The 27,014-nt window shown below is 41.1% G+C and overlaps 1 protein-coding gene across 2 annotated transcripts; it reads right to left on the bottom strand.

The window, feature by feature from the left end:
* Positions 1 to 4,986: 4,986 nt before the first annotated feature.
* SMARCA5 (SNF2 related chromatin remodeling ATPase 5) lies at positions 4,987 to 27,014 on the bottom strand. 2 transcript variants are annotated; one of them, XM_014878989.2, is made up of 24 exons: positions 26,651 to 27,014; positions 24,245 to 24,319; positions 21,852 to 22,018; positions 21,139 to 21,239; positions 20,387 to 20,487; positions 18,261 to 18,440; positions 17,741 to 17,896; positions 17,508 to 17,639; positions 17,169 to 17,237; positions 16,692 to 16,801; positions 16,193 to 16,419; positions 14,618 to 14,739; positions 14,377 to 14,529; positions 13,037 to 13,169; positions 12,440 to 12,588; positions 11,943 to 12,062; positions 11,595 to 11,705; positions 10,958 to 11,071; positions 10,229 to 10,351; positions 8,874 to 9,006; positions 7,792 to 7,910; positions 6,634 to 6,846; positions 6,101 to 6,211; positions 4,987 to 5,281 (listed from the first exon to the last, which is right to left on the bottom strand). In XM_014878989.2, exons 1-24 carry the CDS (start codon positions 26,783 to 26,785, stop codon positions 5,216 to 5,218), a joined length of 3,120 nt encoding a protein of 1,039 aa, XP_014734475.2. In that variant the 5' UTR covers positions 26,786 to 27,014; the 3' UTR covers positions 4,987 to 5,215. The 2 variants fall into 2 exon arrangements, with proteins under 2 accessions (XP_014734475.2, XP_088020251.1); XM_088164125.1 differs by having other exon boundaries at positions 12,440 to 12,584; positions 13,033 to 13,169.

A 27,014-nucleotide genomic window follows, 5' to 3' on the forward strand; every position in this document is an offset into this window, starting at 1 on the left:
TTTACATTTCAATTTGTGACATTCATTTACAGCATCTCACACTCCAGAGAGAGCAGAATGATTTCTTGCTGGGGAGGAGGCTACAGGAGTTTTCTGTGAAGTCTTGTGAGCCACCCCACTTAGAGCAAGTGGTGTGGAGCAGGAGCACAGACACCTGGGGAAGAGCTGGAGCAGCAGAGCTCCAAGCCAAGGCTGTAACACCAGGAAAGGGACCAGCAGGGAACCATTCTGCAAGCCCCAGAATGGGAATCCTGTGCATGGGGATCCTGCCAGAGCCCCACCTCCCCCTGCAGCTGACACTGACCCCAAGCTAAGAGGACACACCTGGAAGCAAACAAACACTGCATTTTTGTTCCTTCCTCACGAGCATGAAAACCATCATGCTGGGTGGGAAATAAACTGCCCTAAAAGAACATGGTGCCCACTTGAATTTAAAGATAAACAAAAGTGGGAGAAGTAGGAAGTGCATGCAGGGAGAAGCCATGCCAACTTTCTTCCGATTTCTGCTGAATGGACCTGGCATTGGCATAACTTGGGCAGAGAGAGATGCATGCACACATGTGAATAAACAGCATGACAGGGAAGCCTGCCCTGTCACCAGCTTATCCTTGACATGGCCACAAAGCACACAAGTGGCCAGTAGGAAAATCTAGATTTCACTAAACAGTCCAAAAGTTTTGCAAATGCCCTTGAGAAGGCCAGGTTTTTGACCACACTATTCCCACAAGGCACAAATGCTCCTGCAACCAGGCTGTGCTTCTGAACACAAGCTTGCCTCACTCTGGAGAGGAAAGCAGGTACCCAAGTACCCTGATGGCAATTCCTACAAGCTTTTACAGTGCTGTTTTTGGCCAGGCTCATTTCTGCATCCCTTAGCAGGACATATTTGATTGCTCTTCTTTCTGCCTTGTCCATCCAGCTCCAGGCAAAGAGCTGCTCTAGTGGAACAAGCAAGCTTGGAAGCTGCTTGGAAACCTTAACTTTATGTACCCATCTCAAGAGCTTTTCCTTTAAATGTTGCTATCACTAACCTTCCCATGATATTTTTATGGGCAAAGCTTGGTGTTTTACACATATATTTGAAGCAACAATTTGACATACAGTCAGGGAACACACTGGACTCATAGAACCAGAGAACCATTAATCTATAGAACCACAGAATGCTTTACATTGGAAGAGGCCTTAAATGTCACCAGATTCTGCCCCTCTGCCATGGGCAGGGACACTTTTCACTAGACCAGGTTTCTTAAAGGCCTGTCAGACCTGGTCTTGAATGATTCAAACATTCTGGTGGCTGCTGTACTTATATAAATGTAACATATGAATATACATACAAGGCTATTATAATTATAACAGCCGTGAGCCTTGAAACTGGAAAAATAACAAATCAATAACTTTGGCTTCACTTTGGGGTGTGGGTGTTTCCACAAGGGCTTTGCCACCTCCCTCTGGAGTCCCTGGCTGCCACAGTTCAACTGCCAGAACAGCCCCTGGCAGCTGCTCCCATTCCCAACGGGGCAATCCCAGGCCACATCTGGAGCTGCTGCAAGCACTGCCCAGGAAATGCAAAAAAATAAAGTTCCCCCGACACACATCTGCTGGCTCTGCCCTCAACCCTCTCCTTCTCAGTGCTGGCACCTTTTGGCAGCACATGGGGCAGAACCAAGGGCCCTCTACACTGCCCATGTCACCCTCCTTTCCCAGGGATTGGCTTGGAGACATTTGGGATTAAAGCACCACCAGCAGCAGCAAGGCCTGCTGCAACCTTGTAATTTATCCTGCTGTAAACTGGGGTATAATAATCTTAAATATTTGTTATATAAAGAATGCCTTAAAGGTAATTTCCCTGGTTGTGGTTCTTTCCCAGCACACTGCTGCCAGCTTGCAGGAGCATTGGCTTTGAAGATGCCCCCTTTGATGCCCAGCGCTGGTGGCCAGCAGGGACATCCGTGCCCAGCCACTTTGCCCCTTGGTAGCCAAGCTCAGAATTACCTGACACAAGCCGGCCGTGCGGGCGAGGAATTCCTCCCCTGTGGCAATGAATGCTCTGCCCAAACAGGCTTTGGGGGCAGAGCAGAGCTCCGGGATGGAGCGGGCAATGCCGAACTCCGGGATGGAGCGAGCAAAGCAGAGCTCCGGGACAGAGCGGGCAGAGCAGAACTCCGGGATGGAGCGCTCAGCGCTGCCGCAGCCCAAGTGCGGCTCTGCCGTTGGCACCGCCCGGCCGGCAACGGAGCGTCCCGGGCACGGAACGGGCACGGGCGGGCATGGAACGGGCACGGGACGGGCACGGGAGAGAATGGAACGGGCACGGGACGGGCACGGGACGGACATGGAACGCGCATGGAACGGGCACGGGCGGGCACAAGAACGCTCGCCCGCAGCCCCGGCAGCAGCGTGCGGGTTGTCCCCGAGTGCCACCGAGCCCTGCCCGGCTGTCCCCGGGTGCTGAATCCCACAAACCTATTTTTTGTTTTTGTTTTTGTTTTTGTTTTTGTTTGAGCTTTCTGTGCTGTCAGGCGCTGAACCCCACGTAGAACACCGCTTTTGACCTGAAGCCTTGAAAACGCCTTCTAAATATGAGTGGTGAAATAAAAATCATGAGTGTGTAGTGAAATAGAAGTGTGTGCTTTCACGGGGTAACAGGTTTTAAATTTGTGGTTTTTATAGTACAGTAATAAGTGTGGGACAATATGAAAGATTTTGAGAGTTGTCTCTTTCGGTGTTAATCTTCCTTCTTCTTCATGAGTTTCAGGTAATAGTTTCTAGCTAGTCAGCATCACACTAAAAATCATAAAAATCTAGTTATTGGGTTAAAACTGAATTAGGTTTATTCCATCCTAACCCGTTTATTTATTTAATTTTATTTATTCAGCTTGTTTGATGCTGTGATATAAAAAATGTCTTCCTTTCTTCCCAACATTTGAACATCACTGTGATAATTTTTGGGCGTACTTTAGGATCAATCCCTGTGGATCCCTTCCAGACCAGAATATTCTATGATTCTTTGACCTGGACCAATGTCCCTGTACTCGGCACTGCTGAGAATGCATCTCGAATCCTGGACTCAGGTTTGGGACCACACTACGAAGCTGGGTTTTAATAATTTTGTGTTTAATTGGTCCCTGATTTATCGGTGTAAAACTCAGCTGTCCTGCCAAGAACTTTATTTTGCTCTCTGTCATGTTATCAGGCTGGTAGTTGCTTGTATGTGGGTGTGATCTGCCCTCTAGTGAAGAGAAGGGAGAACTTGCTTAGAAAGAGCTGCACTGTAAGAGCCACAATTTAGGATGAATTGTAACAGAAAATAAAACTGAAACCCAGGATAAACCAGTAGTGATAATCATGGGACACATTGTCTTCACATACAATAATAAATACACTTAAAGTCAGGTAATTCTTCTCCTGAACAGCTTGGTAACAACTCGATTTAATAATTTTAGATAGACTGGTGCAATGTGAAAGGTGTTCATCTGCTTTACCAGGATCTGAAATCCATGGGTGGATCCAGTTCAGAATCTCTGTGACTCCTTCAGCTGCAACACTGAAATGTTCCTTTGCTCTGGGCAGTGCCCGAGTACAGCCAGAGCACCAGGAGTAGGGATGGATGTTTGGGATGTGTTCCCAGCTGACTCACCGGGATTCAAGATCCTGGTGTGTAAACAAGGCATGCAGGGGATGGTACCAGGCAGATTTTTAGATCCCGAGGGCCTTTTTGCATCCGAAAAAAACATAAGGAATTAGACTTGATTTTCTTGCAACTTAATAAAAAGTGATTGGTGTGTATATGATACAAAATAAAAGGAGAGAACCATGCCACCTGCTTTAAGTTGGATTAATTCACATTGCCCGAGTCTCTTTTGGGTCTCCTGGAGTGCAGTTTTTGTCTAAATTAAATCTATGTTTTGTTCGATAAATGCAATAGCCTCTATGCATTCACACTAAGGAGAAAGAAATAAGCTGTCTTAGAACATATTTTATCTGCTCTACTTTAGCAGTCTGCCTTAAGGAAAAATTAATCCTTTCTCTAAGTGCCTCTTTCTGCTGTTGACTTGTATTTCACAGCAGACTTGGGACCTCTGTCCGGGCGAATCTAATACTTGGTGTTTTCTAGTTTATAGTAAATGTGCATCAGGGTTTGTTGGGGCTTTCTATGTGTTTGGGTGTATTTTTTTTGACAATAACATCAAAATACAGGCAAATACTTATGAAAAGGCAGCTTTTTTTTTTTTTTTTCCAGATGATACTGGGAAAACACTTGAATAATCTACAAGCAAAATATTTTGGTTTGTTTGTTTTCCTACTAAATTCCAAATTATGGTATTTCCGAGTAAATTCCAAAATGATGAGATGATGGCATCTCAGTGTGCAGATGCCAGAGACAGCATCAGGAAGGGACAATGTAGGGGTCCCTCGTGCCTGGCCCTGTTTGACTGGCTCAGGGCAGTGAGGGTTGCTTAGCACAGCTGTGCACAGCTGGAGTCAGCACCACCCTTCACTCCAGTCATAACCACCTCTGCATTTACCAAAGCTGAGTGTGTGAGAGAGGGGTTGTTTTCCAAATTGCCACATTTCCTGTTGTGACTTTGTGGTTGTTTGACAACAGACCCAATTCTGCCGTCCTTAGGCCATTCTAATGAGATGCAGACCCTCAGCAGGACTCACCAACCTTTCTTCTGGCTCACGTTTTAAGCAGCAAGTGTTAACAGTTTTGCTCCAATAATTATTCTAAAAGTAAATAACCAGCCTTTCCACAAATTTCAAAGAACTGAACGTATTGATACTATAAGTTCAGTAAAGGTAAAGTTAGAGCCACAAAATTTCCAGAAACAGAGTTTGAGTGGTAGCTTTTACCAAGAAAACACCACTAAACAATTCTATTTATCATAATGTTCACAACATCCTAAGAGGAAACAAACTGGGGGATAACTAAATAAATATGTATTGAACTGGAAACATTAATTTAAAAAAAGGTCACAAGAAGCCTTATTAATAAATGAAGACAATTTATTACTTCAAGTGTTAATGGTAAAAAAAATTCAGCACAGCTGTTGCATTTAAAAAAGTGAAACTACAATTAAGTACTATGTTCTAGTTCAATAAACAGATGAACCCAATGTTCTTTAAAACAGTTAAGCATTATACAGTACATCTTATGAAGACCCGTAAATTAAAGAACTACTTCTTAAATTTAGAGATTAAAAAAATTCTGCATTCACAGCTTTAGCTTCTTTTTTCTCCCACGTCCATCAGGAGTGCCATCCATTTTGCGCTTCTGTGCCTGCAAGGTAAGATTTGATACGAAGTTATTGGCATACAGAAAGGTTGTGAGCAAGCAATGTGTTTCAAAACAAAGCAGATGGAGAAGATTGACACCCTGGCAGCTTTAAAATGTGATAAACTGAAAATGTGGTATATGGTAAATATGCACATCTTTGCTGTTGTTTTTCATTCTCCAAATCTGAAGAGCATGATTTCACAGAGGTAAAAATTGTATAAAAAGCAAGTAAGGATGTTATAAAACTTCCTATTATGAAAAAATAATCCATCACTATTAACCTTACTGATTTCTGCACATCTGTCAAGTAAGTTGTGCTTCTAAGTTTTTGCTACAACAGCTCTAGGCAACAACCTGAACAAATGGAGGTACAAAAATAGGTAAAGGTGGTATTTTATTTACAAAGCAGGCCTAAATATTAGCAATACTTTGAATTTAGTCAGCAAAGAGAACTGTCAAGCATATGTGCTGTTTCCCAAATCTAGCTCTAGAGGCCCATTTGTAAATAGATCTGTGGATGATTTAGCAGATTATATAAATCAAAATACATCCATGGTGTACTTACCAGTGTACCGACCCAGTGATCCAAAACATAACAAGTTTATCTGCTTCAAAGCATGTGAGCTACACTGAAGAACCTTTTTTCCTTTATTTGACATCCTCAACTGTACTAGCTGAACATCAACGTGAACTTTAGGCAGCTTTTAACATTGCTCTCTAAGTTGTTGGTTTCAAATAACTTTAGATATCACTTGCCCTAGACACTTGGAAAAACGCTGTTTTTAAGTGAGCTTTTTCACAGAAATGCCTTTTAAATCTTACCGAAGATGGTTTTGGTCCACGTTTCTTCTTTTCTGCCTTTTCCTTTTCTTCCAGTTCCATGTTTTCTCTTTCAATGAGAGTGATTAAAGTATTACACCTCCTTTGCAGCTCCTGCATTATACAACATATTCAATCAGTATCTTAGGCAGCCACTTAATGTAAAAATCCTCTTAAAATATTAAAAATGCTGGTGAGTAGCTAAGTGTTTCGCTGGATCTTGTCAGAGTAACAAAGAATGAAATGTTTCCTGGTACTTACTTACTAGCTGGCTTCACAGGAATGGATTTGATTGCAGATGTTTGCTTTGTAAAACACATTTGTATTTAACTCACATTGGAAAAGGGTACCTTAGAATTCTGAACTTCTCCCATTTGCAGCCATGGCTGCATTTGACACCCACACAGTCGGAAAGTTATAAAAAGGTAAAACCTTGTTCCCGTGCACCTACCTCAGTATTTCAGCAGCAATTTAATTACTATAATATTGTGACAGGCATTCATGAACAAAAAAGAGCAATAGATATATATATATACCATTGCAGTTCTGGACTTGAGAAACCAGTCAAATCTGAATTGCGGCGAGTTTCGGATACATTGTCTTAATTCATCATAGACATTTTCTTTATCAAATCCTAGTTTGTGAAGCATACAGATTAGGAAGCGATCCTCCTCTTCAGTGTAATTCTTCCCTTTATTAGTACCATAGGATATTCTTAGTTGGTGGAAAGGGGCTTTATATCTCCCAATCTGAACAAAACAAATAAGACCACATAAAGCTAAGAAAAAGTTCAGAATTAGCATGGAAGTCGTTTGTATGAAAGCAATAAATCACATGAAGACAGAAAACTAGATCTTGAAGGATCTCCCATGCTAAGTCATCACAAGAAAAGGACTGTACGTTCAGGACAGTGCATTTATCAGCTATCTAAACTGGCAAATTCTGGTTTAGACAATAGGCAGCCTTGTAATCTTTTGACTAATGGCAGACTTTCACTACATTTGAAAATAGGCAAGACCAGTCAGGATTCAAATGGCAATGATCCTTTTTAACACAAATCCTCAGGAGCTGGTAAAATCAGAGTAAGAATAAAAAGGTACATGAGAGTTATTAGAACATGGTTCATTCTGGTTTAGTCTGACACTTCCTCCCTAAAACTAACTCAGCAAACCTGAAGCGGGGAGAAAATTCTGATAAAATGTCTTAATTAACTACAAATCTCTTCACTCCCAAATACTGCTTGGTGAAACACAGACAATAACAAAAGCCTCCTCTGTTGGGTCTTTCTTTTTAAGTGCCCTTAACAGGTGTCTCTCATGTCTGTTTCTAACTCCCTCTGCCTGTTTGTACCTCTCTCCCTCCATTTCTCTCTCCAGTTTTCAGTTGTAAGTGCCCAGAAGGAACTGTGCTCCTCCCCAAAGCCTGTACTATATGGAGTTTGTTACACAGCACTCTGAACTGTGTGCTGTAATACAGAAGACTCTTTCAAACACCAGGGTAGGCCATAGCTAGGGCTGTCATCACAGTGCTCCAGTGGGACGGAAAAGCCATAGGCAGAAACTGCTGAATGTTATGCAAAGAGGCCAATGCCACGCCCAAGATGTCTCCATACACCAGCAGCACTGGCCAGACAGGGGTCCTGCATCTCCCCTCACTGGCACCAGGAAACAAGGCAGCAAACTGAGCAAACTCACCTTCGTATCGAGAGCCTTTTTTATGCTGATTCGCCTCTGAATTCTGGCTTCTCCTCTTTCAATCTGAGCCATGATCTTCTCTATGTCTTGGAGTTCATTGCATCTTTCCCAGAACACAGCTAAGGGAAGAACAACTGGTTAGTTTCTTTTCATGCACTGTAGAAGTCAGAGGTTTAACCTTAAAAAAGGATGTTAGTTGTTCCTTCCTTTTACCAGAGCTTACTGCTGTGTAACAACAGACATGCCTTGAGCTGGTAAGGAACCTTCCCTTCTGGCTACCATGTGCTGCAGTATTACAAATCCTATTTTGAAGAGACTAGATAGAGGAATCTTCAGTTTAAATGAGGTGCAATAGAGGCCAGAAAGATTTCTGTGTGTCAGTCTCCTCATAGGAGAAAAGCTTCTTCAAATGGAAACTGATGTAACAGAACACAATTTTATCAAGAGAAGCAAGAGAGCAACTGAGTGCCCGAAGACAAGCAAGTGCCTAAAAGACAATTAGGTGTTTAAATAAGGAGCTTTTTTAGAAGAATTTTTTCACATTTTCAACCTGCTCTATACCTTTAGAAACGTAGTGCCAGGACTTGGTAGTTACACTACAGTGGAAAAATGTTCTGAGACATGAGAGATAAGTAGCTGAGTGGACTCAGGTTACAAAAACCAGTGGTCACTGTACGTTCAATCATGATGTATTTACTGTGTTCTGCTCTCAAGGAGGAGTAAAGGTTAACTTCTAGTTAGTGAATACAAGGGAAAGGGAAATCTCTTCAACTAAGCAGTGTTTCTCAGCATTTCCTTTTGCAAAAATTAACAGGAACTGAAGACAGTGCTACCCAGTTTGATTCAGGATATAGTGAAGTGGCTCAGCAGGAGTGCATTTTAGTACAGCCTTAATTATGCAGGCACTAATGATGGTAAAAGCCAGATCAGCAGATCCAAAATCCGTCAGTATAATTCTAGCCTGAAAATCTTAAACGGCAGTGTAAGAAATTCTCAGCAGTACGATTCACCATGCTCACAGGCAGCTCATATGAGGCAAGTAGAGTCAGATACTCTCAGAGCTGAGTACAGAATTTAGTTACCTGAATACTCAATGACCTCCTCTGGGGTTTTTCCTTCAACTTCTCGTGCTATATTTTCAATGTCATCACGGCCCCACTTCTCATTGGCTTTGATGAACTGGTTGAAATCTCTCTTATTCCAGTTAGTGAAGCCCTGCATAGCAATCAAGAGGAAACATTGCACAGAGGGTCAGGATTTGTCCATCTCCAAATTTGATTCAACAGTTTTCTTTGAATTGCCTGTAACACTTCTATCATTCCACAGTGTTAAACCTTTTCTTTCTCTGCTGTTTAATTTACTGGAACTGTTTTTATACTGCAGTCACTGTAGTCTCTCCATTTAAATACCGCATAATGAGTAGTTCTTTAGTTACCTAGTAATTTCTGGTAAGTATTCAGCTCATAAATTAATCCCTCCTCCTAATAGTCTCTGCATGGGATTGCTTTCTAAAATAAAAAATTGCTTGAGTGAAGCAAGCAGTGTCTTTAATGGCTTTTGTTTTGTCAAAAAGGCCCCCCAAGTGCCTCACAGACACCTTCAACCATTGCACCTGGTCACTCTCTCTCAGAAGGACTAAAGCTATCTCATTATGATGATACTCAGCAGGGACACTGCTCAAGTTATGAGCCAGAGTAGGTTCATTTCATATTACCAGTAACTTTTATAAATAGTGGGAAGTAGCAAGTTCTGCCAGCCATGTTGTGATTTAGCCACAGCTTACTGGACTGTACTGATTCCTGACCTCTGTGATTCTGGTGTCTCCACAGTGAGCTGTTCCAGCTCATTACTACGCAAGCAAGAAATCCTGTCCTGTAATTCCGATCCCCTGCCAAAATACAACGTGTAAATACAATATCCAAATAAGGCATATCAGGCATTCACCTGCTTTAAATTATTTCAATATACATGCTTCCTAATGATATACCTATGCAGCTCACACCCTCTTCTAGAGAGGGGCACTGTCCTCTACCAGATGTAGTTTAGGACCATTCAGACCAACTGACCATTCAGACTCCAAGGTTCACTTCCATACGGTTGTGAAACTGAGGCAGAAGATGTGCATTAAATAATGTGGAATGCAGCACACTCAGCTCTGCAGCCATTCTGCAGGTCCCATGGAAAGACATCACAGTCTAGTCAGTGCCACACTAGGATTCAGGAGAATCCAAGTGCACTAATTTGGTGCACATTTCTCAAAGATATCCTGTGACATAGGCCTATGACAAACCTAAGGCTAGAAACTCTTTTCAGTCAGAACCAAAATTTGCAGATGTGTTAACTATGGCAAGTGCCAATCAGTGACCAAGAAATGTCCCCATAATGCTGTGAAACACAAAACAAACTTCAGCTGACTTCAGTCTCACTGAAAAAATACCTGGGTTAGAAGTTTCTCTTTTTCTTCTAGTTCTTCATCATTAAGGGGTTCAGCCTCATCAATCTTAAGCTGCTCTTCCTTTTGTGCTTGGGCTGCATTTGGGAGATCAGGATTACGAGGCACCTGAAAGGTTTTGCACTTTGTAAAACTGAATAAAGTTTCATAGATAATTACTAATTGTCACCTTTCTGTTAAAATAACTAATAATTTCTTCAGCTGAACATGCATTTATTCCGTTTGAATTATTGTGAAAGGTTGGGAAGTATATATTCTCCTACTGTTGCATAAACTGTTCCATTGTAGGAATTTAGAGAATCACACAGTAGGGACTGGACTTTAAAGATCACCTCTTTTTCCAACCCCATGCCACGAGCAGGAACACGTTCCACTTAGATGAGGCTGCTCAAAGCCTGGTCCAACCTGGCCTTGAACTCTTCCAGGGATTGGACATCCACAGCTTCTCTGGGCAAATGGTGCCAAAGTGCCTCATCAAGCTCACACTGAAGAATTCCTTCCCAATATCCAACCTAAACTGTCCTGTCAGTTTAAAGCCATTCCCTTGTAAAAAGTCGCTCTCCAGCTTTCCTGTAAGCCCCCCCTCTATGTACTGAAAGGCTGCAATCAGGTGCCCCAGAGCCTTTTCTTCTCCACACTGAACAACCCCAACTCTCAGCCTTTCCTCTTTAGAAAGGTGTTCCATCCCTCTGGTCAAGGAAATTCTTCAGTTACCTTGTAACCAATTGTTTTCCTGTAGTAAAGAATCTCTTTTTCCAACAGTTCAAACAGACGAGGAGGAAAGAACTGGAAGTCCTGTACATTTGGCTGTTTTGGAGGCCGTGGAGCCTGAAACAGAAAGTTTGCATTTGGCTCCCTTTCATATCCAGAACCTGCTTCCTTGTAAGAACTGATTTGAGTTTATGAGGAAACAAAAACTTTATTGTTACAAAAATGCACTGTCTTAACTTGGGGGAAAAAAGTCACATCATGCAAGAGACACCAACCACCACAAAGAATTCTAAAAGCAAAAGACCAGTGAGAGAAGGGGAAGAGAGGTCTTCTGGGAGGAGGAGGTGGCTGGGGAAAAAGTCACACATGTTTAAAGCATCAGTCTTACACAGGAAAAATTACTTAAATAAGAACCAGAAAAAACTTATCTTAACCTCCTAACATCTTACAAGTTTCATATTGTTCTTACTTAGAGAAGTTTGTCTCAAATCCTTTGGAATTTTTTTTTAAATGTAAATAGTCTCTTCACTTTATAAAAGTGAACAGAGCAATTTTCATGACTAAAGACCTATTTGTTGCTTATAGCTTTAGCCATTTACCATGAATATTTAAATAATTTTCTTTTAATTAGTCAACTCACCTTGGGTGCTTTTGGTTCACTGACTCGAAGAGCCTCTCTGAAGTAAGCATCCACAGCATAATTGGCTTTTCTTTCTCTTTTAGGTGGTTCAATCCACTCTGTAAATGCCAACTATAAAAAGCAAAACCCACAACCCCCAAAAACAAAAATTAAGTCTTGCAAGATCATCAGACCAGCTACAAGTTTTATACAAAATTAGATCTACATCTACTTCATTATAAGTGTTACAAGTGTTTTTATGTAAACTGTTATCACAGATGACACTATATTTTACCCAAAGTCTCTTAAATAAGTATGACTAAAACATGCAATTTAGTGCATTCCTCCAAAAGAAACTTAAAACATTACCTTCTGTTTTTCTCTGTAGTCTTCCCCTTCAAAATTATACACGCTAGATTCAGTATCCATAGTAAAATTCCTAAGGGAGCTTTCACCCATCTTTGAAAGTTTTTCGTTCATTTCCGCAGTCTTGGATGGGGGACACAGAAAAGAACAGTAGCCATTTGGATGGTACTTCATTATTTAACATCTCATTCCCACATAGAACGGGAGCCATTTTGGAAGGCACATCATTATTAAACACCTCATTCCCAGAAAGGAGCCACTCTGAAAGGTACTTCATTTTAAAACATCCCATTGCCAGAAAGAAGAGGAGCCATTCTAGAAGGTACTTGACTATAAAACATCTCATTGACAACATCAGAAAAAACAAACACAATTGAACAACACGAAAACCCTCCACAGCAAAACCCCTTTTCTCTCCAGCTCGAAACCATCCACAGACTCACTATCTTGCCATCACATTTGAATCTGTGTGTAGGCTTCCCCTTTCCAAACCACCTCACCTTCTTTGCCCCTCTTTCCAAAATGTGATCAATATCTTCATCTGTAATCTCACTGTCCTTTGAGGCAAACACGTGTGTTGCTCCATGTCTGATCATTTGCAGCATTTCATCCTTTCCGAGTTTATTCAGGTTTTGATCCACCAATCTTCCTAAAGATAAAAATGCTTGAGGAGAGCAATTCACTAAAGAGTTTATGTTACAGAAGGAGTAATACAGGATTTTTCTCCCCCTTATATTTCCACATACAAGCTATATATTACTGATTCCAAGCAAGTCAACTAAGGTTACTTTACTTTTCTCCATCTATCAGAAAAAGGAAAGGCATTCATTTCCCCAGTTTAAAGGAGAAGCTGAGTGCTTTAAAAAACTAAATCTGGCTATATCCACTTTTATGCACTTATCACTATGGAGGCAAGCAAAAAGTTCGTGAGGAAATACCTATTCCTACAATAAAATAAATTTTCTTTGCACCCTCTCGTCAGAACTCTGCTGAGGAAAAAGCAACATTCCCACTGGTTCTTCCTGGCTGATTCCACCATGGTTTACACCAGAAGAAGGGAATTGCATCCTAGATATGAAGTGTCCTCATATACTTGCCTTGCTGGATGACAATGGAATCCAGGCGGAGTTTCATTTCTGCACGCTCCACTATCCTCTCCTCCACAGTATTGTCTGTGATAAACCTGAACACCCGCACAGTCTTGGTCTGGCCAATCCTGTGTGCTCGATCCTGCCCAAAAAAGGGACAAAAAATTCAGCACTTGCCTTCCAGCAACATGACTACATCATTAGGCTTGAGATTTTCATTATTTCCAGCACACAAATGTATAAAACATAACAGCACAGGTCACTTAAATGTTTACAGCTATCCATGGCTACCCAAGATATTACATTTTTATATACAGTGCAAGTTTTTTAATAACATCCACAATGAGTCTGTCTCTCTGTGTGTCATAACTAAAATACAGCAGGTTTTGGCGTTTTTCATTAAATCACTCTGGGGAGAAGACTTGGATGCTTCTGACCTTAAGCAACCTTCTGTAAAAATCAAAGCATGAAGAAATCATATCTGTGCTGATCAAAACTTGCCTTTCTCAAAATCCTTCAGTAGTGCCATGAATATTCAAGAAAAATACAATACCCTGCCTCTCCTGACTAGCAAAATATAAAGCACTGTGACAATCAGTATTCTCAACATACACCTGTAGTGGTAGCTGGTACTGCCTCACTTGAGCTTCTAGACACCAGTTCCATCATTCTTTTGAAGCAATTTTTGCTAGAGTACTTGAGACACTACTGGCTAACTGAAATAATTTAAGAGATTTCCAAGACTTAAAGGCTTCATTTGTCAAAAAAATCCCCACTGGCAGTTTTTAAATAGCTTTGCTTTTTTAGGTGGTCACTAATGTCCTTGACATGTATCCAGGATGGAGATGCATGTAAATCTACTTTAAAAAAAACTTCTAAAGATGGTTGCTAAAATGAGATCCTTCCATTACCATCACCATAAAAGCAGTTTTTGAAAAGTTTAATTCAACTTTACTTAATCTCATTTTCAAGTTCTCAGGAAAAACCGTGCAAATACATTCACCTCCACTCCCTACAACAGTAAAGCTTTAATGCTTTATAGTTTTGGGATTAACAACATAGATTTATTTCATTTTTACTTAATCAAGGGGGCTATTTTCATTAAATAATACTAAGAGGTGTAGCATATACTCAGCATTTCCCAATGCATAGAATACTGTATAACCCAAATGTAACTAAGGACTAATGGTTCCACATAGTGGAAGCTGCACTTGAACTGAAAATTGGTCTTACAAATCCTACTCCTGTGCTAAAATGGGAAAATACCAATTTATTGTGGAAATAGACATTTCTAGCAAAGTTCTGTGAGAAAAAGAAAAGAAAAATGAAGTTTCCATAGGGAATCTTACCATAGCCTGGAGGTCTACTTGTGGATTCCAGTCTGAATCATAGAGAATTACAACATCAGCAGTAGCCAGATTTATTCCAAGACCTCCTGCTCGTGTACTCAACATGAACACAAATTTTGAGCTGTCAGGATCGTTGAATGCATTAATGGAAGCCTAAAGAAATGAAAAGAACATATCAGTTAAACAGAATGCTTTACAAGTAGTACTTTTACATAAATATGATCCTTAAAATTGTAAATACCTGTCGTTCGTTGTGAGGAGTTTGTCCATCCAGTCTGCAATATTCGTAATTCCTCCACATACAGTAATCTTCCAAAATATCTAGGACTCTCGTCATCTGACTGAAGATTAGAACCCTTGAGCCTGTTTGGGTAAAAAGGTTTCTTATGCTTTCACCAAAACATAAGATTTAACACACTCTGCAAGTCTGCACTACCAGAAAAGGAAGGAGGGCAATTCCATGTACAAAGAAGGAAAGTAGTTTGAATTTCAGACCCCAAAGACAATGCAGGGCTGCAGCTGCTGCTGTCACAGCATGCCCATGCCATGGGACATGTTTGTCTTACTCTGATATGTCACTGTCTAATTAATGGCTGCCTTTTTCCTTTCATTTTGTGTTGTACTTCTTAACAAAAAGTTCCCAGACACAGAAGAGTAAGATGGCAACACAAATATAAAAACATCATCAAGCATAAAGAATAAAACTTTCAAGTATCTGTTTGTTTTGGATTTAAGATCTCTAAAAATAAAGTGGATTCTTCTTGAAGACTTGTCAGTTAATTTACCTGCCAAGAACAACTTAAAACAAAAGTAAATGTTCAGAACTTTATGCACAAACACACTCAACCATTTCCAGTCTACTGGAGAAATTTAAGTAAAACACAGGACATAACAAAGTTTCTATTTCCTTTTGTGCTTTGGACTAAAGGGTTAATACTGAACTCTTTTGTTGAAGATGATAATTTGATTTGAGATCAGGCCAGTATTAATTACAACATCTAATCAATAAACCTGATAACAGAAAGAAATCAAGATCAAAAAAAGCACAGTAACCACTGAATTGTTTGGTTTTTAGTTTTGAGTTACACAGGTACAGCTGCTTGGATGATACCTAGATACAAAGTACAGGTTACTTTTATATTACAGAAGACTGAGGTTTGAACGTGTTTTTTTTTTTTCTGCAAAGTGTTCCCACTCACAAATTTACCTTCAACTCCTTTAGCAAAGTTACTACATTAAGCATACTCAAAAAATAATGAGTTAAAAATTTATTCCAGTGTCAAAAACTCTGTGGTGAGTTTTGCAGTAATCCATTTCAAAGCTTTGTCCCTACCATCCACTAACTTTAAAACGGCTCAAGAGTTCCTCCAATGTCTGAGTGCTTATAGCATACACTGAAAAACCTCAGATGCTGCTCAAAATCACATCCAGCAAGAAAGACCAATATTTCACAAAGGATTTGATTTTAATCCTGCATGAGGACTCTGAATCTGAAATGGTCCTTCATGGCAAATCAAAGCTGTGGCTAATATACCACACAATTACATTTCAAATAGCTAATAAGACTAAGACAGAAAACCTAAAGCTCTCATCAAATGATGTTTCTGTGGTCTCAACTTAGCTGAGATGAAAAACGGAAAAAAAAAAGAAATCAAAACACTTCAGCACAAAAAGCCATAATGGACTATTGATCCAAGCTGATATCATACTAGAAACCAACAATAATGCTGGCTAAAGTCTGCTGGTTTTTGCTCAGAATATACAGAAACATCACTGAACCAAAAAACTCTCAAAACACCAGAAAGGAGACGCATACCTTGTTCTTTTAACTTAGGTAGCAATTTGTCCAGAACTACCATTTTGCCACTGTTGGTGACCAAATGCATGTCTGTTGTGTAAGGTGGGCCAGGCTCTGCTCCATCAAAGAGGTAAGGGTGATTGCAGCATTTCCTCAGCTGCATCAGGATGTTCAACAGTCTCATCTTGTCCAGCTTCCCAGCCGAGTTCAGGATATCTATATCCTTCATCAGGATCCGGGTATACCTACAGCAAAGAAAGGAAAAAGTCTTTTGTTCACTCTAAAATTAAGTTGGTCCATCTTTAAGAAACAAATATTGTCAAAAGCTCACCCTACCCTTCATTTAGTCAATCTCTCTGACATGCACACTTCTGTCACAGCAGTGTCACAAAGAAATAGGTATAAATTGGGAGTACACCAGAGAGAACAAATGGAGTTCCACATAACCTCCAAGTCACAGACAGCACATTCCTTGTGAGCCGTAACCACAGCCCCGTCAAGCACATGCATTCATTACCATTCTCGCTGCATTTTGCTGAGGCCCACATAAATTTTAACTTCCTTCTTCGGAGGCAAGCTTTTCTCCACATCAGCCTTGATGCGACGGAGGAGGAATGGTCGTAGCACCTGGAAGAGGTTCAGCATTAAACGAATTTTGGAAACTGAAACACTGATCAGGTCAATGGACAAAATACAGAGCAGATATTCTCCATCACAGATACCAGACCTATTATTAGGCAATCTGAAAAAGCAACCTATATGGAGAGATTATTTGCTATATATGGGATATACATGTGCTTTCTTTGCAAGACTCAAAGATTAGGTCAAAATCATCTTTCATATGGTTCTGTGTCCTTTGACTTAATTTTGCTTGACTGAAAATTTGTGGAATAATCTCTCTTATCCTAATAATCTATCAAAGAAGCATTAGAAGAATTGCTTAGGATTTAACTTAGGAAAACATAACGCTTGTACAAAAGGCAGAAGGACTCACCATATGAAGGCGCTCCACCAGTTTTTGATCCCCTAGACAGTTGTTGGTATCAAACCATGAATCAAAATCCTGTACCAACAAAATCATCAGTTTGTAAGAGGCTTCCCTTCAAGGTGCAATGGCATCACAATGGTGAACAAATACAACTCTTATATAGCCGGGAAGTAAAAGAACAAATTACTCTATTTGGCCTATTTTATGAATAGCTCTATAATACAAACATTTCTAACTCAATCTATCACTTATCAGTAACTGACACCCCTAATTATACACATCCAGGTCTATTTTCAAATCTGGAAAACCAGCAAAATATTTCGATTAGCAGAAATGAAGACTTACCTCAGCTGAGTTAAAAACATCTGGCAAAAGGAAGTTGAGAAGTGCCCAGAGTTCATGTAAATTGTTCTGAAGTGGAGTTCCAGTTAATAGCAGCCGGTTGGTAGTCTTGAATTCCCTCACAATTTCTGATAACTGAAGGACATTGAGATATGAGCAAATAGAAAACATTACCAGTCCCCACACCAACACCTAATAATCCACACAGATCTCTTTTTCAGTGTGAAATAAATTACCTTTGATTTTTCGTTTTTAATCCTGTGGGCCTCATCTATAACAAGGTATCTCCAGTTGAACTTTTTGAATACTGACTTCTCTTTGATAAGCATTTCATACGATGTTACACAGACATCCCATTCTCCAGGCAACAACACATCTCTCACAAAGGCAGCCTAGACAACAAGGTGACAGCTAGTTACTGAGGCTTTGTCAAATTTAAAGCAAAAAGAACACAGTAGCATTGTTACAATTTTCCTGTTTTAAGTCTCCTGAAGGCAGTGTCCTGCCTTCACAAAGGAGACTGCAAATCTTTGAACAAGAAATTAGAATCATAAAGTGATGAAGAAATAGCTGGGCAACACACACATGAATTCTAAGCTGGTTATACCTACCTTCCCAGGTAGGCAGCATTGTAGGACTTAACCCACTACAAATCCAAGTAACATCCTTCCCAGAGAAGGAAAGAGAAAGGACAGCAAGATCACATGCTGGATTTACACAGGAATACACAGGAAAATTCACCATATCCAAACTTACTCGCTGGTCTTTGTCACCGATCAAACAAACTGCTCGGAGTGTTGGCACCCATCTCTTGAATTCATTCATCCAGTTCTGCAGAGTGGACTTTGGAACTAACACCATGTGAGGTCCAGGAATGTTTCTGTAGTGTTTCATATAGCCAAGAAGAGAAATTGTTTGCAGTGTCTTCCCAAGACCCTGTAAGACACATTGGTGTTTTAGAAAAAAAAAAAACTCTCAGAAAACACCTTTAAGAAAACCCAAGAGTGAGCTCCAAGCACAGCATGGAAGGCACGGCAGCCTGAATAAATGAGGGAGATACTAAAAGGCTATCAAAGTCTTGGTTAGGAAAAACTTGCAGGGCTTCCCACATTTCATTAAAACAAAGCAGGAAGAGTATAATTTTGAAACTTTGGACTATGAAGTTAGACTTTTGCCTTACCTTTCAAGTAAGACAACTTATTAAAAGTACAATGAAACATTATTTCCTAAAACTATTTTGTAGGCTATGGTGTACTCAGGCTATTTAGAGGTCAAACTTTACAAATTGGATTTAGGTATTCTCTTAAGCTTGACAAAAAAGTGAATAAATTAAGAACCCGTCGGAATTTTTAATGTATTCCATTAATTAATCCATTAATATTAATAACACTATCACCATAATATTATATATTATCAGTACTATATTATTAATGCTTTATAATCGTATATACATTCTTAATTAATTTTTAAAAGGAAGCTTCCAGAGGCCAGAAATGACATCAGTTCCTGTGAGAAAAGAGCCAAACAAGTGTAAAAAACTGTATATGTCAAAGAAGAAAAATTCTGAGTGTCTAGTAAAACATGGTATCTTCAACATTTAATTTTAACTAAAACAATATTGAGGAAGAACTGAAAAACCAGATCATTCCTATACTTAAAGTAATTCAAAAATATGACTCAAATGCATGAGAAATAAAATTCCAAGCACCATCAGCACAAGTAATTTTTAGTTCTACAATTCAAGTCTTTATCTTCAAAATAACAAAAATCCACCAGGTACTAGATGTGGAAAAGTGTTTATAGGCTGAGTGAAATGCATTAATAACTTCACAATGATTAACACCTAAGAAAAAACAAAAAATACTTAGTAATAATATTTAATCTCTTTAACACAAAATGGATTTTGGAATACCATAAATCCAAGGACTCATAAACCTTCCAAGGTGTTTGTATTATAACAACACTGCTCCTCTTAGCCAAAAAAAATATCCTCTCTTCATAAGCATTTATTTAAAAAAAACCCTTGTATTTAAATGGAAGCATGTTACTAAGCAGTAACTGAAACTAATTTGTCTCTAACTTATTTTGAAACTTTCTTACACAGAAATTGTAAGACACAGGAAATGCAATACACTGAAATTATTTAGATTTTAGGTTTTTGTTCCTTCTTTTCTCCTCCTTATGAAAAAGAGATACATCTAAAATTATTAAGGGGAAAAAAACACCTGCCTTTGAAACTACTGCAGTTTCTTCTGCATTCACCCCTTATCTTTGGGGGAAAAGAATACAAAACAGAAGCAAAAGCTACTATGGCCAGTGCCAACTGAAATGCCCATGGTCAGGGTGTATGAGAAATTTTAACACAGCTCTCTAGCTACATCTGTCTTTGCATCATTTTCCCCAGAAAATTCCCACTGCTGTAGCTGTTTTGTGGACATCAGCCCACAGTGGACTACACATAGTGTGGTATCTACACATGGTCCTAACAGGAAGTGTTTCCATATTTGATGCTCTTTTCATATCTGACACTCGTTACAAGGGCAGCTGGAGAATACCATAACAAAACACCTACAATTTAGAGAGAAAAAATCAGAGGACATGTCATCATGTGGAACAACTCCCCTCCACCAACTTCTTGGTCCTAAAGGTTGACAGATTCCCTTTCCATAGGTCTATTTTTGAAACCTGCCTGCACTATTTAATTAAATTAAAATATCTTTGACACTTTTAAAGTTAGTGACTTTAAACACACTAGAAAAATAAGACTAGCAAACGATATATTGCATTTTCTCTTATTAAAACTCCCACATAGATACACACTGCTGGACTAAAATGGCATTGTACTGCATGTGTTCTGAAGTGATCCTAAGCACTGTGCATACCATTTCATCTGCCAGGATGCCATTGATGCCATTTTCATACAGAGAAATGAGCCAGTTCAGTCCTCGGATCTGGTAATCACGCAGCTTTCCCCATTTCACATCTAAAAGACATCAAAGAATAGACTAAAAGATACACAAAAACTTAGGAAATAATTTCACCACCTGTTGGCTGGCAATTGACAGTGATTACCAAAGCTACAGAACAAAATCAAGTAATAAATTAATGTAATAAATTCAAGGATAATGCAGAGTGGAGACAGCAACATGTTAATTTTGTTTCTGCAAGCTGCTGCAACAGCTTTGTTTTCTGTAAGAAACCAAAGCAAATGGAAATTCTAAATCTATCACCACTGTCCAAATCAGAACACAGTCAAACATTAGAACAACAGAATACTGAATTCCATTAAATGAACTGGAAGCTGTTAGGTATTTTAAATTATATCAGAATATAGGCTACATATGTAAAAATTATAAGATGACAGACTTAGAAACTCTTTCCTATTATCTGAAATATAACAACTGGATTTCTAAGGGACGAGACTCACTGAATCATCTTTCCAGCCTGAATGAAAATAAGCAGTTCCTCACTAATACATTTTGTACCAATAGATTGGTGCTTGATTCTTTTCCTCCCTCTCCTGTTCCACTGAATTATTTCACTATCCTTAGAGAGCATGCAAACCAAGTTCATTTTAAACATTCGGAAAAAAAAGAACAGGGGCAAAAAAAAAAAAAAAAGGAAGGAAACATACATGATGGAGATTCTTCAAATCGAGTGCAAACATTTGTTGTCTTGGAGCTTTCTGTTAACAGCTCCTCGTCCTCTTCCTGCTCTGTTCTACGGTGCCGATAGCTGGAAAAGTCCAAGAAAGTTTGTGGAGAAACTGAAAAGACATCAAGTTGCTGCGAAATAAAATCTAATGTATATTAATGTATATATTGCAATATAGAATGCTAACACCCAAAGAAACTCCTAGCAAGACTCTTCACTAGAATTCATGTTCAGCAGGCTCAAATATCACCCTGAGGTGACTGGAAAGGGATTAATGTGTGCATCAGTAGCAGCCTTTAACTACAAGACAGGGAACAACAAGTTCTGCTGCACCTCCCAAACACTGCAGCCACACAGGCTGCAATGAAGGCAATCCAAATTTCTACTTATAATTTTCAAGCAGCCTGCAAGATGTTGCATAGTGTGTGATGTTTCCATGAGCTCTTACCATTTAGAGCTACGACTGCCTTACTTTTCTGCCCCTGCTTTTCTTCATGCTGGAAAGCTTTAGCATCAGCATAAATCTCTTTTAACTCCTTGAATTCTTAAGCAATCCTCAACTTACAGGTGGGCAGTTGAAAAAAAAGGCACTCACACTGACATAGGACAAAAGCTTAGCAAGTTCAACTTCAACTTTTGAAGTACAATAAAATCTTATTTATAGTACAAGTTGGACTATGTGTCATCACTCACTCTCCAGCTGACAGTAAATTCTGTTTCTCATCCTTCTTTATTCGTGGACGTCCAGGTTTCATTTTTAAAGGTGAAGTTGGAGTTTTCTGAGCAGCAGGCTGAATGAAATGAGCAAAGAGCTCAGTCTGCTTCAACAGATACTCAAATCTGTTTGCTCTGTCTGTTTGCTGGTGACAAGGGAAAATTAAATGGAACAAGTGTGAGACATTCCAGTATGTATTCATTCAAAAGAAAAAGCAAACAAATACTTATTTAAATAGAGATTCACATTACTTTATTCACATCACTACAACACCAAAGAAGAGATGAGTAACATCAATATACCTGCTGCTGACAGATTCAATACTCTTTTTTGGGGCCAAGGCACGTCTTTGCTACACAGCAAGATCAAAGCCGTGAGACAGACCTGTGCCAAGACTAAAATCTGACTTTGGTACAAAGATTGCACAAGACTCACTAGGTAAGGCCAGACTCCCCTTAACAACTTTCTCCTATCAAAAGTGATAGTCCCACTCCTAGAAATTTCCCCTCACCCGTCACACAGAGGATTCTTCATTGTTTTAATTCATCTCTCACCAAACTGGCAATGACTGCTCCCTACTGCACTGGTGACCTGCCTGCTCAGCGAGATACAGCACCTCCCTGGGCTGTCAGATTAGCAACAGAGCTGGCATCAAAGGGGGCAGCGAGGGCACAGCAGCTCACAGCACAAGACAGAACATCTGTTTCAGTAGCAGAGACCTTAGATATGCTCAGCCTAACTCATCAGGCTGCCCCCTTTGATAGGAGTTGCTGGTTCTGCTGCACAAGAAAGATTACAGCACACAATATTAGTATCTGAAAGGTTCAGCTTCTTTGAGACAGGTAATATTTGGAATCAACACACCTTACCAAGGCCACACCAAAACTTTGAACAGACAAACAAGCCTAAAACAGCTCCAAGGCTAACAGTAACCACTCTGACATTCTGCCAGCTGCCACAACATAACCTAGTATTTAGCAACTTGCTCCCTGAGCAAGCTACAGGAAGTCAGCTCTCTTAGTAAAAAGGAACATATGTTCCAGGTTTCTGCAAGAGCAATGGCAGCTCTGTAAGTGCTTTCCTCCTTAGTGTGAGCAGATCCTGCACTGTGGAAGAGACAGGAAGACAAAGTGTTAGAGAATAAAGAGACCACAAAAGAGGTTCTCAATGTACCACAGAGGACTCAGACTCACTCTAAGGGTATTTTAAGCTTGAGTGACACAGCCACAATCCACATCCACTAAATGGAAGTTTTCCTGTCTTTTCTTCATAGGTTTTGTTTGTTTACTTTGTAAGAGTTTCTGAGGTTTAAACTAGGCAAGATCTCCTACCATCCAAATTGCTGACCCTTATTTTTAAGTTATTTTTTTTAGTGGCTGTACAAAAGAGAAGTAGAAGAGATGCAGACTGCATTGCAAAAGGTTCCTCATTCTAAAATTTTAGTGAGGAATCTTCTGCAAGCTTTGGCCTTGCACACACATCCCCACACTTGCTTTCACTGCATTTGAGAATGTTCTTTTAAGGGACTAATAAACATTATCTGTCTTTTAGACAGGACACAGAAAAGAACAGGCTGTACTTTGCAACCCTGAGCTATCCTTATACCAACAGAGACACCCTTCCCATTTTCTTTTTCAATGCATCCCTAAAACACAATTGCCCTTGTTACTGTGACTGTCTAGAGACTAAAGGAGACAATTCCAAGTTCACTTCCTTCAGTGTGCCAGAAAGTAGCACAAAGAAATATGCAGAAGATGACTGAGTTATTTTCAGTGGCAAGATGAAATAACACAGGAAGCAGTAAATTATAAGAATCAGTTTCACTTTCCTATGAAGAAATTCCACACAGAGTAACAGACACTGGAATTACAAACAGGAAGAAAGGCAAATAGGGAGCAACTGAGAAAGAAACTGCAATGAGATGGTGAGGAATGGGGAACTCCATCTCTTACATTATAAAAACGATGAAAAAATAAAAATTAAGGAAAATAGCAAATTTTCTCCTTTCTAACCTGTGAAGCACAGAATCATCACCCACCTTCAGAAACCTGAGGACTCTAATTTAAGCTTCACAAAGAGATTCCTAGAGAATCTTTCAATTTCTGACTGAGAAGTTGAATGCTCAACTTCATAATCCCCCTTGCTTACAGGACAGACTGCTCTACAGGTAACTTTAAAATGCTAGAAAAGAGAATGGTCCAAGGAGGGTCCTCTGGATACTTTTTGTTTCAAGTTACTAAAATATTGTTAATACCTAGACAAATCTTTATAAATCCAGTTAAGATATTTCAAACAAGCAAACAGAAAACTCCAGTCTATTTTAAATACGTGCATAAGTACTGAATAGCACACAGTCCCAAATATTACATACCATTTTCTCTTCATATGTAGGATCTGTTTCCTGGATTTCTTTCTGTTTTGCCAGAGATGCATCATCAAAAGACTCCTGAGATGAAAAAGAATTAAAAAGAAATATTTCTGAAAAAGGGGAGATACCCATGTAAAGGAGAACAAGCTTGTTTCACACTGTATCAAGGCAGCAAAAGCTGGCTGTGGCACCTGGTGTGGATAGATAGCAGTCAGCTCTCTATTATTTCCTATACAATTACCTGGAGATGGATCAAAGATCCCTGCCACAGGGTGAGGGACAAAGCTGGGTCTCTGTAATCCGATTTAGCTCCATCATTAAAGCATCACATCACCGTGAATGAGGGAGACAGCTGTGGTCCAGGAGATCAGCTGCCACTTCTAGGGTGCTGAGCCAACCGCTCCTGAAGCTGGCTCTGGGGCACACTGATGAAAGCACCAGCTCCAGGCCTCAAGTGAGGGCAATTTCAAGGTTTTGCCCGATTACCCCAATCCCTCATCACTCTGTATCAAAGGAACAAACCTAAACAAGAGTCCAGACTCCAGGTTTGTCCTGAAAGCTGAGGAGGAATTTAGGAAACTGTATTTTTCTCCCACGTACTTTACTAAATCAAATAATGTTTATCACCCATGGTACTACTAACAACAGAAAAACCAGTTGGCTGGGAAAGGGCAGTCCTCCTTCATTCCCTTTCCTGCCAAATCCTTAACATACTGCCTTCAATTACTCTTTCGGATCAGAGCTTTTTTATCCTTGTCTCTTCTGCCGTTAGATTAACTCTTTCCACATCATCTCCCATCTGCATTTTCATCTTCTGTTGTTAAAACTAAAAGCAGTGAGATGATCCTTCCCTGATAAACAATGCTAAGGTAACATATTACAAAATATCTCTTTAAAGGCTGAGAAAATTAAAGAAATTAGATGCTTTCAAGTGTTTTTTAACCATCTGTTTAATGAGCCGAGTAAGAATGGAGCTAAATTCAATCTTTACTGGCCAATACAGAACAAAGGAACGGAAAAGTAACACACAAATGAAACAAAGGCTGGCAAGAAACAGGATGTCTGTCAGTGGGTATTTCCTCACAAACCTCTGGCAGGTGAGGCATGTGGAAACAGAAAAATCCTAACATAAATGTTTAATTCACTAGTCAAAACATAAAGAATTAAGCATAAGAAGTTATGACTAAAGCTGTTCTGAAGTCATAAGCAAATCCTCTTACTCATCCCTCACTGGACTGAGCCAACACCCAGTGAGCACAAGCAGAGGACCGCTGGAACTTGTGCTCACAATTCCCCTTTCTCCCGCAACGCCTAACCTGGAAAGCACAGCAGCGGAGCATCCAGCTCATCATCTGCTGCACAGATGACAAAACCCTGCAATTTAACTGAAGACCAGGGAAAAGCAGTCTTTCAGATGCTCACGACTCCACGGTATTCCAATTCAAACTTCACTGTATGCCAGGAAGTCCCATCCCAAGGTAAAAATGGAACGGACTTAGCAGCACAGAGAGCCCTCGCACACGGGCGCCTCGAGAACACGCGTTTCTCAGCCTCCACACGCTAAACTCCAGCCCGGAATTGCCCTATTTCTGCAGGTTCGAGCAAGATTTATTTCCCACAGTGCTTTGGCTACTTATTCATCCGAAAAACACGGCATTTGCAAATTTATTTAGATCAAGTAGGTTGGACAGCCCAGCGTGACTCAGAGTACAAAACACCCAGCGCCGAAAGCAGGACCGACCAGTTTCCTGCTATCATTAAAGAAACAATGCTGCGATAGAATTAGCATCTTCAGGCAATCACTTCCAACCCCTTGAAATTTCTGGAATATACGCACCTGCTGCCAAAACAACCCCTCCGACAACCCTCACACCGCTTTCCGCCCCACCCCCAAAAGGAAAAAAAAAAAAAAAAAAAAAAAAAGGAAAAAAGTTTTGAAGCACTTCAGCAGACAAACACCGCTCGTGCTTTTTAGACGCCGGGCTGGCTGGCTGCTGGAGCAGGAAGCGCAAAGGCTGGGCAGGGTCTCGGGGAGGCCGAAAGCCAGCGGGTGCACGGGGGGCTTGCTCCCGCCTCCCCTTTCGAAAACAAATAAGCGGCGTGACCCGGCCGCAGCGCCTCCTTCCCCGTGTCCCGGCGGCAGGAAGAGCGCGGCTCCCGGGCCCCCTGCGCGGCGGGGAGGGGGCGCGGAGGGATGGGACCCCCTCCCCAGACACCCCCACCCCGGCGGGCCGCGCTGCCGGCGGGAGGGAGGGCACGAGGGAGGGCGGCGGGGCGGGAGCGCGGCCCGGCTGTGCCAGGTGCGGCCCCGCGGCCGCTCCTCCATTGTCTCCCGCGGCCCCACGCGGCCCGGGGTGTCCCACCTGCCGCCGGGGCAGCGGGGGGCCCCGCCGGGCCAAGCCGACTCACCTCCATCTTGATGTCTCCCCCGGCCAGGCCGGCGGCGCAGGGCGGCCCGCTCCCCGCGGCCTCGCCGGTGTTGGCGCCCGGTGGCAGCGGCGGCGCGGGCGGCTCGTCCGGCTGCGGCGGCTGCCCGGCGGACATGATCCCCGCCGCGAGGAAACGGCGCTCCGCCGAGGCTCGGGCTGGCGTCCGGCGGGGCTGCGCGCTGCGGGCAGGGGCGGGCGGCAGCCGGGATGCCGGCGGAAGAGGAGGAAGAGGCGGCGGCGGCGGCCTGCGGTTCCCGGTTCCCGGAGCGCGGCCGGCGGAGGGAGCGAGGCCCGGCCCGGCCCGTCCCGCCGGGAGCCGCCAACCAGCGCGCGAGCCGCGCCGC

This window comes from Sturnus vulgaris, chromosome 4 (genome assembly GCF_052056855.1).
Source record: "Sturnus vulgaris isolate bStuVul1 chromosome 4, bStuVul1.hap1, whole genome shotgun sequence".
Lineage (NCBI taxonomy): Eukaryota > Metazoa > Chordata > Aves > Passeriformes > Sturnidae > Sturnus > Sturnus vulgaris.

Bases quoted from the DNA above. Each gene is read 5' to 3' on its own strand.
- SMARCA5 (XM_014878989.2), bottom strand. From the start codon at position 26,785: ATGTCCGCCGGGCAGCCGCCGCAGCCGGACGAGCCGCCCGCGCCGCCG. The intron at 17,640-17,740 runs GTAATTTATTTC...AATGTCCTTCAG, and splicing joins TTAAAAACGAAAAATCAAAG to TTATCAGAAATTGTGAGGGA. The intron at 7,911-8,873 runs GTAACTAAATTC...TTCTTCCCTTAG, and splicing joins GGAGGTCATTGAGTATTCAG to CTGTGTTCTGGGAAAGATGC.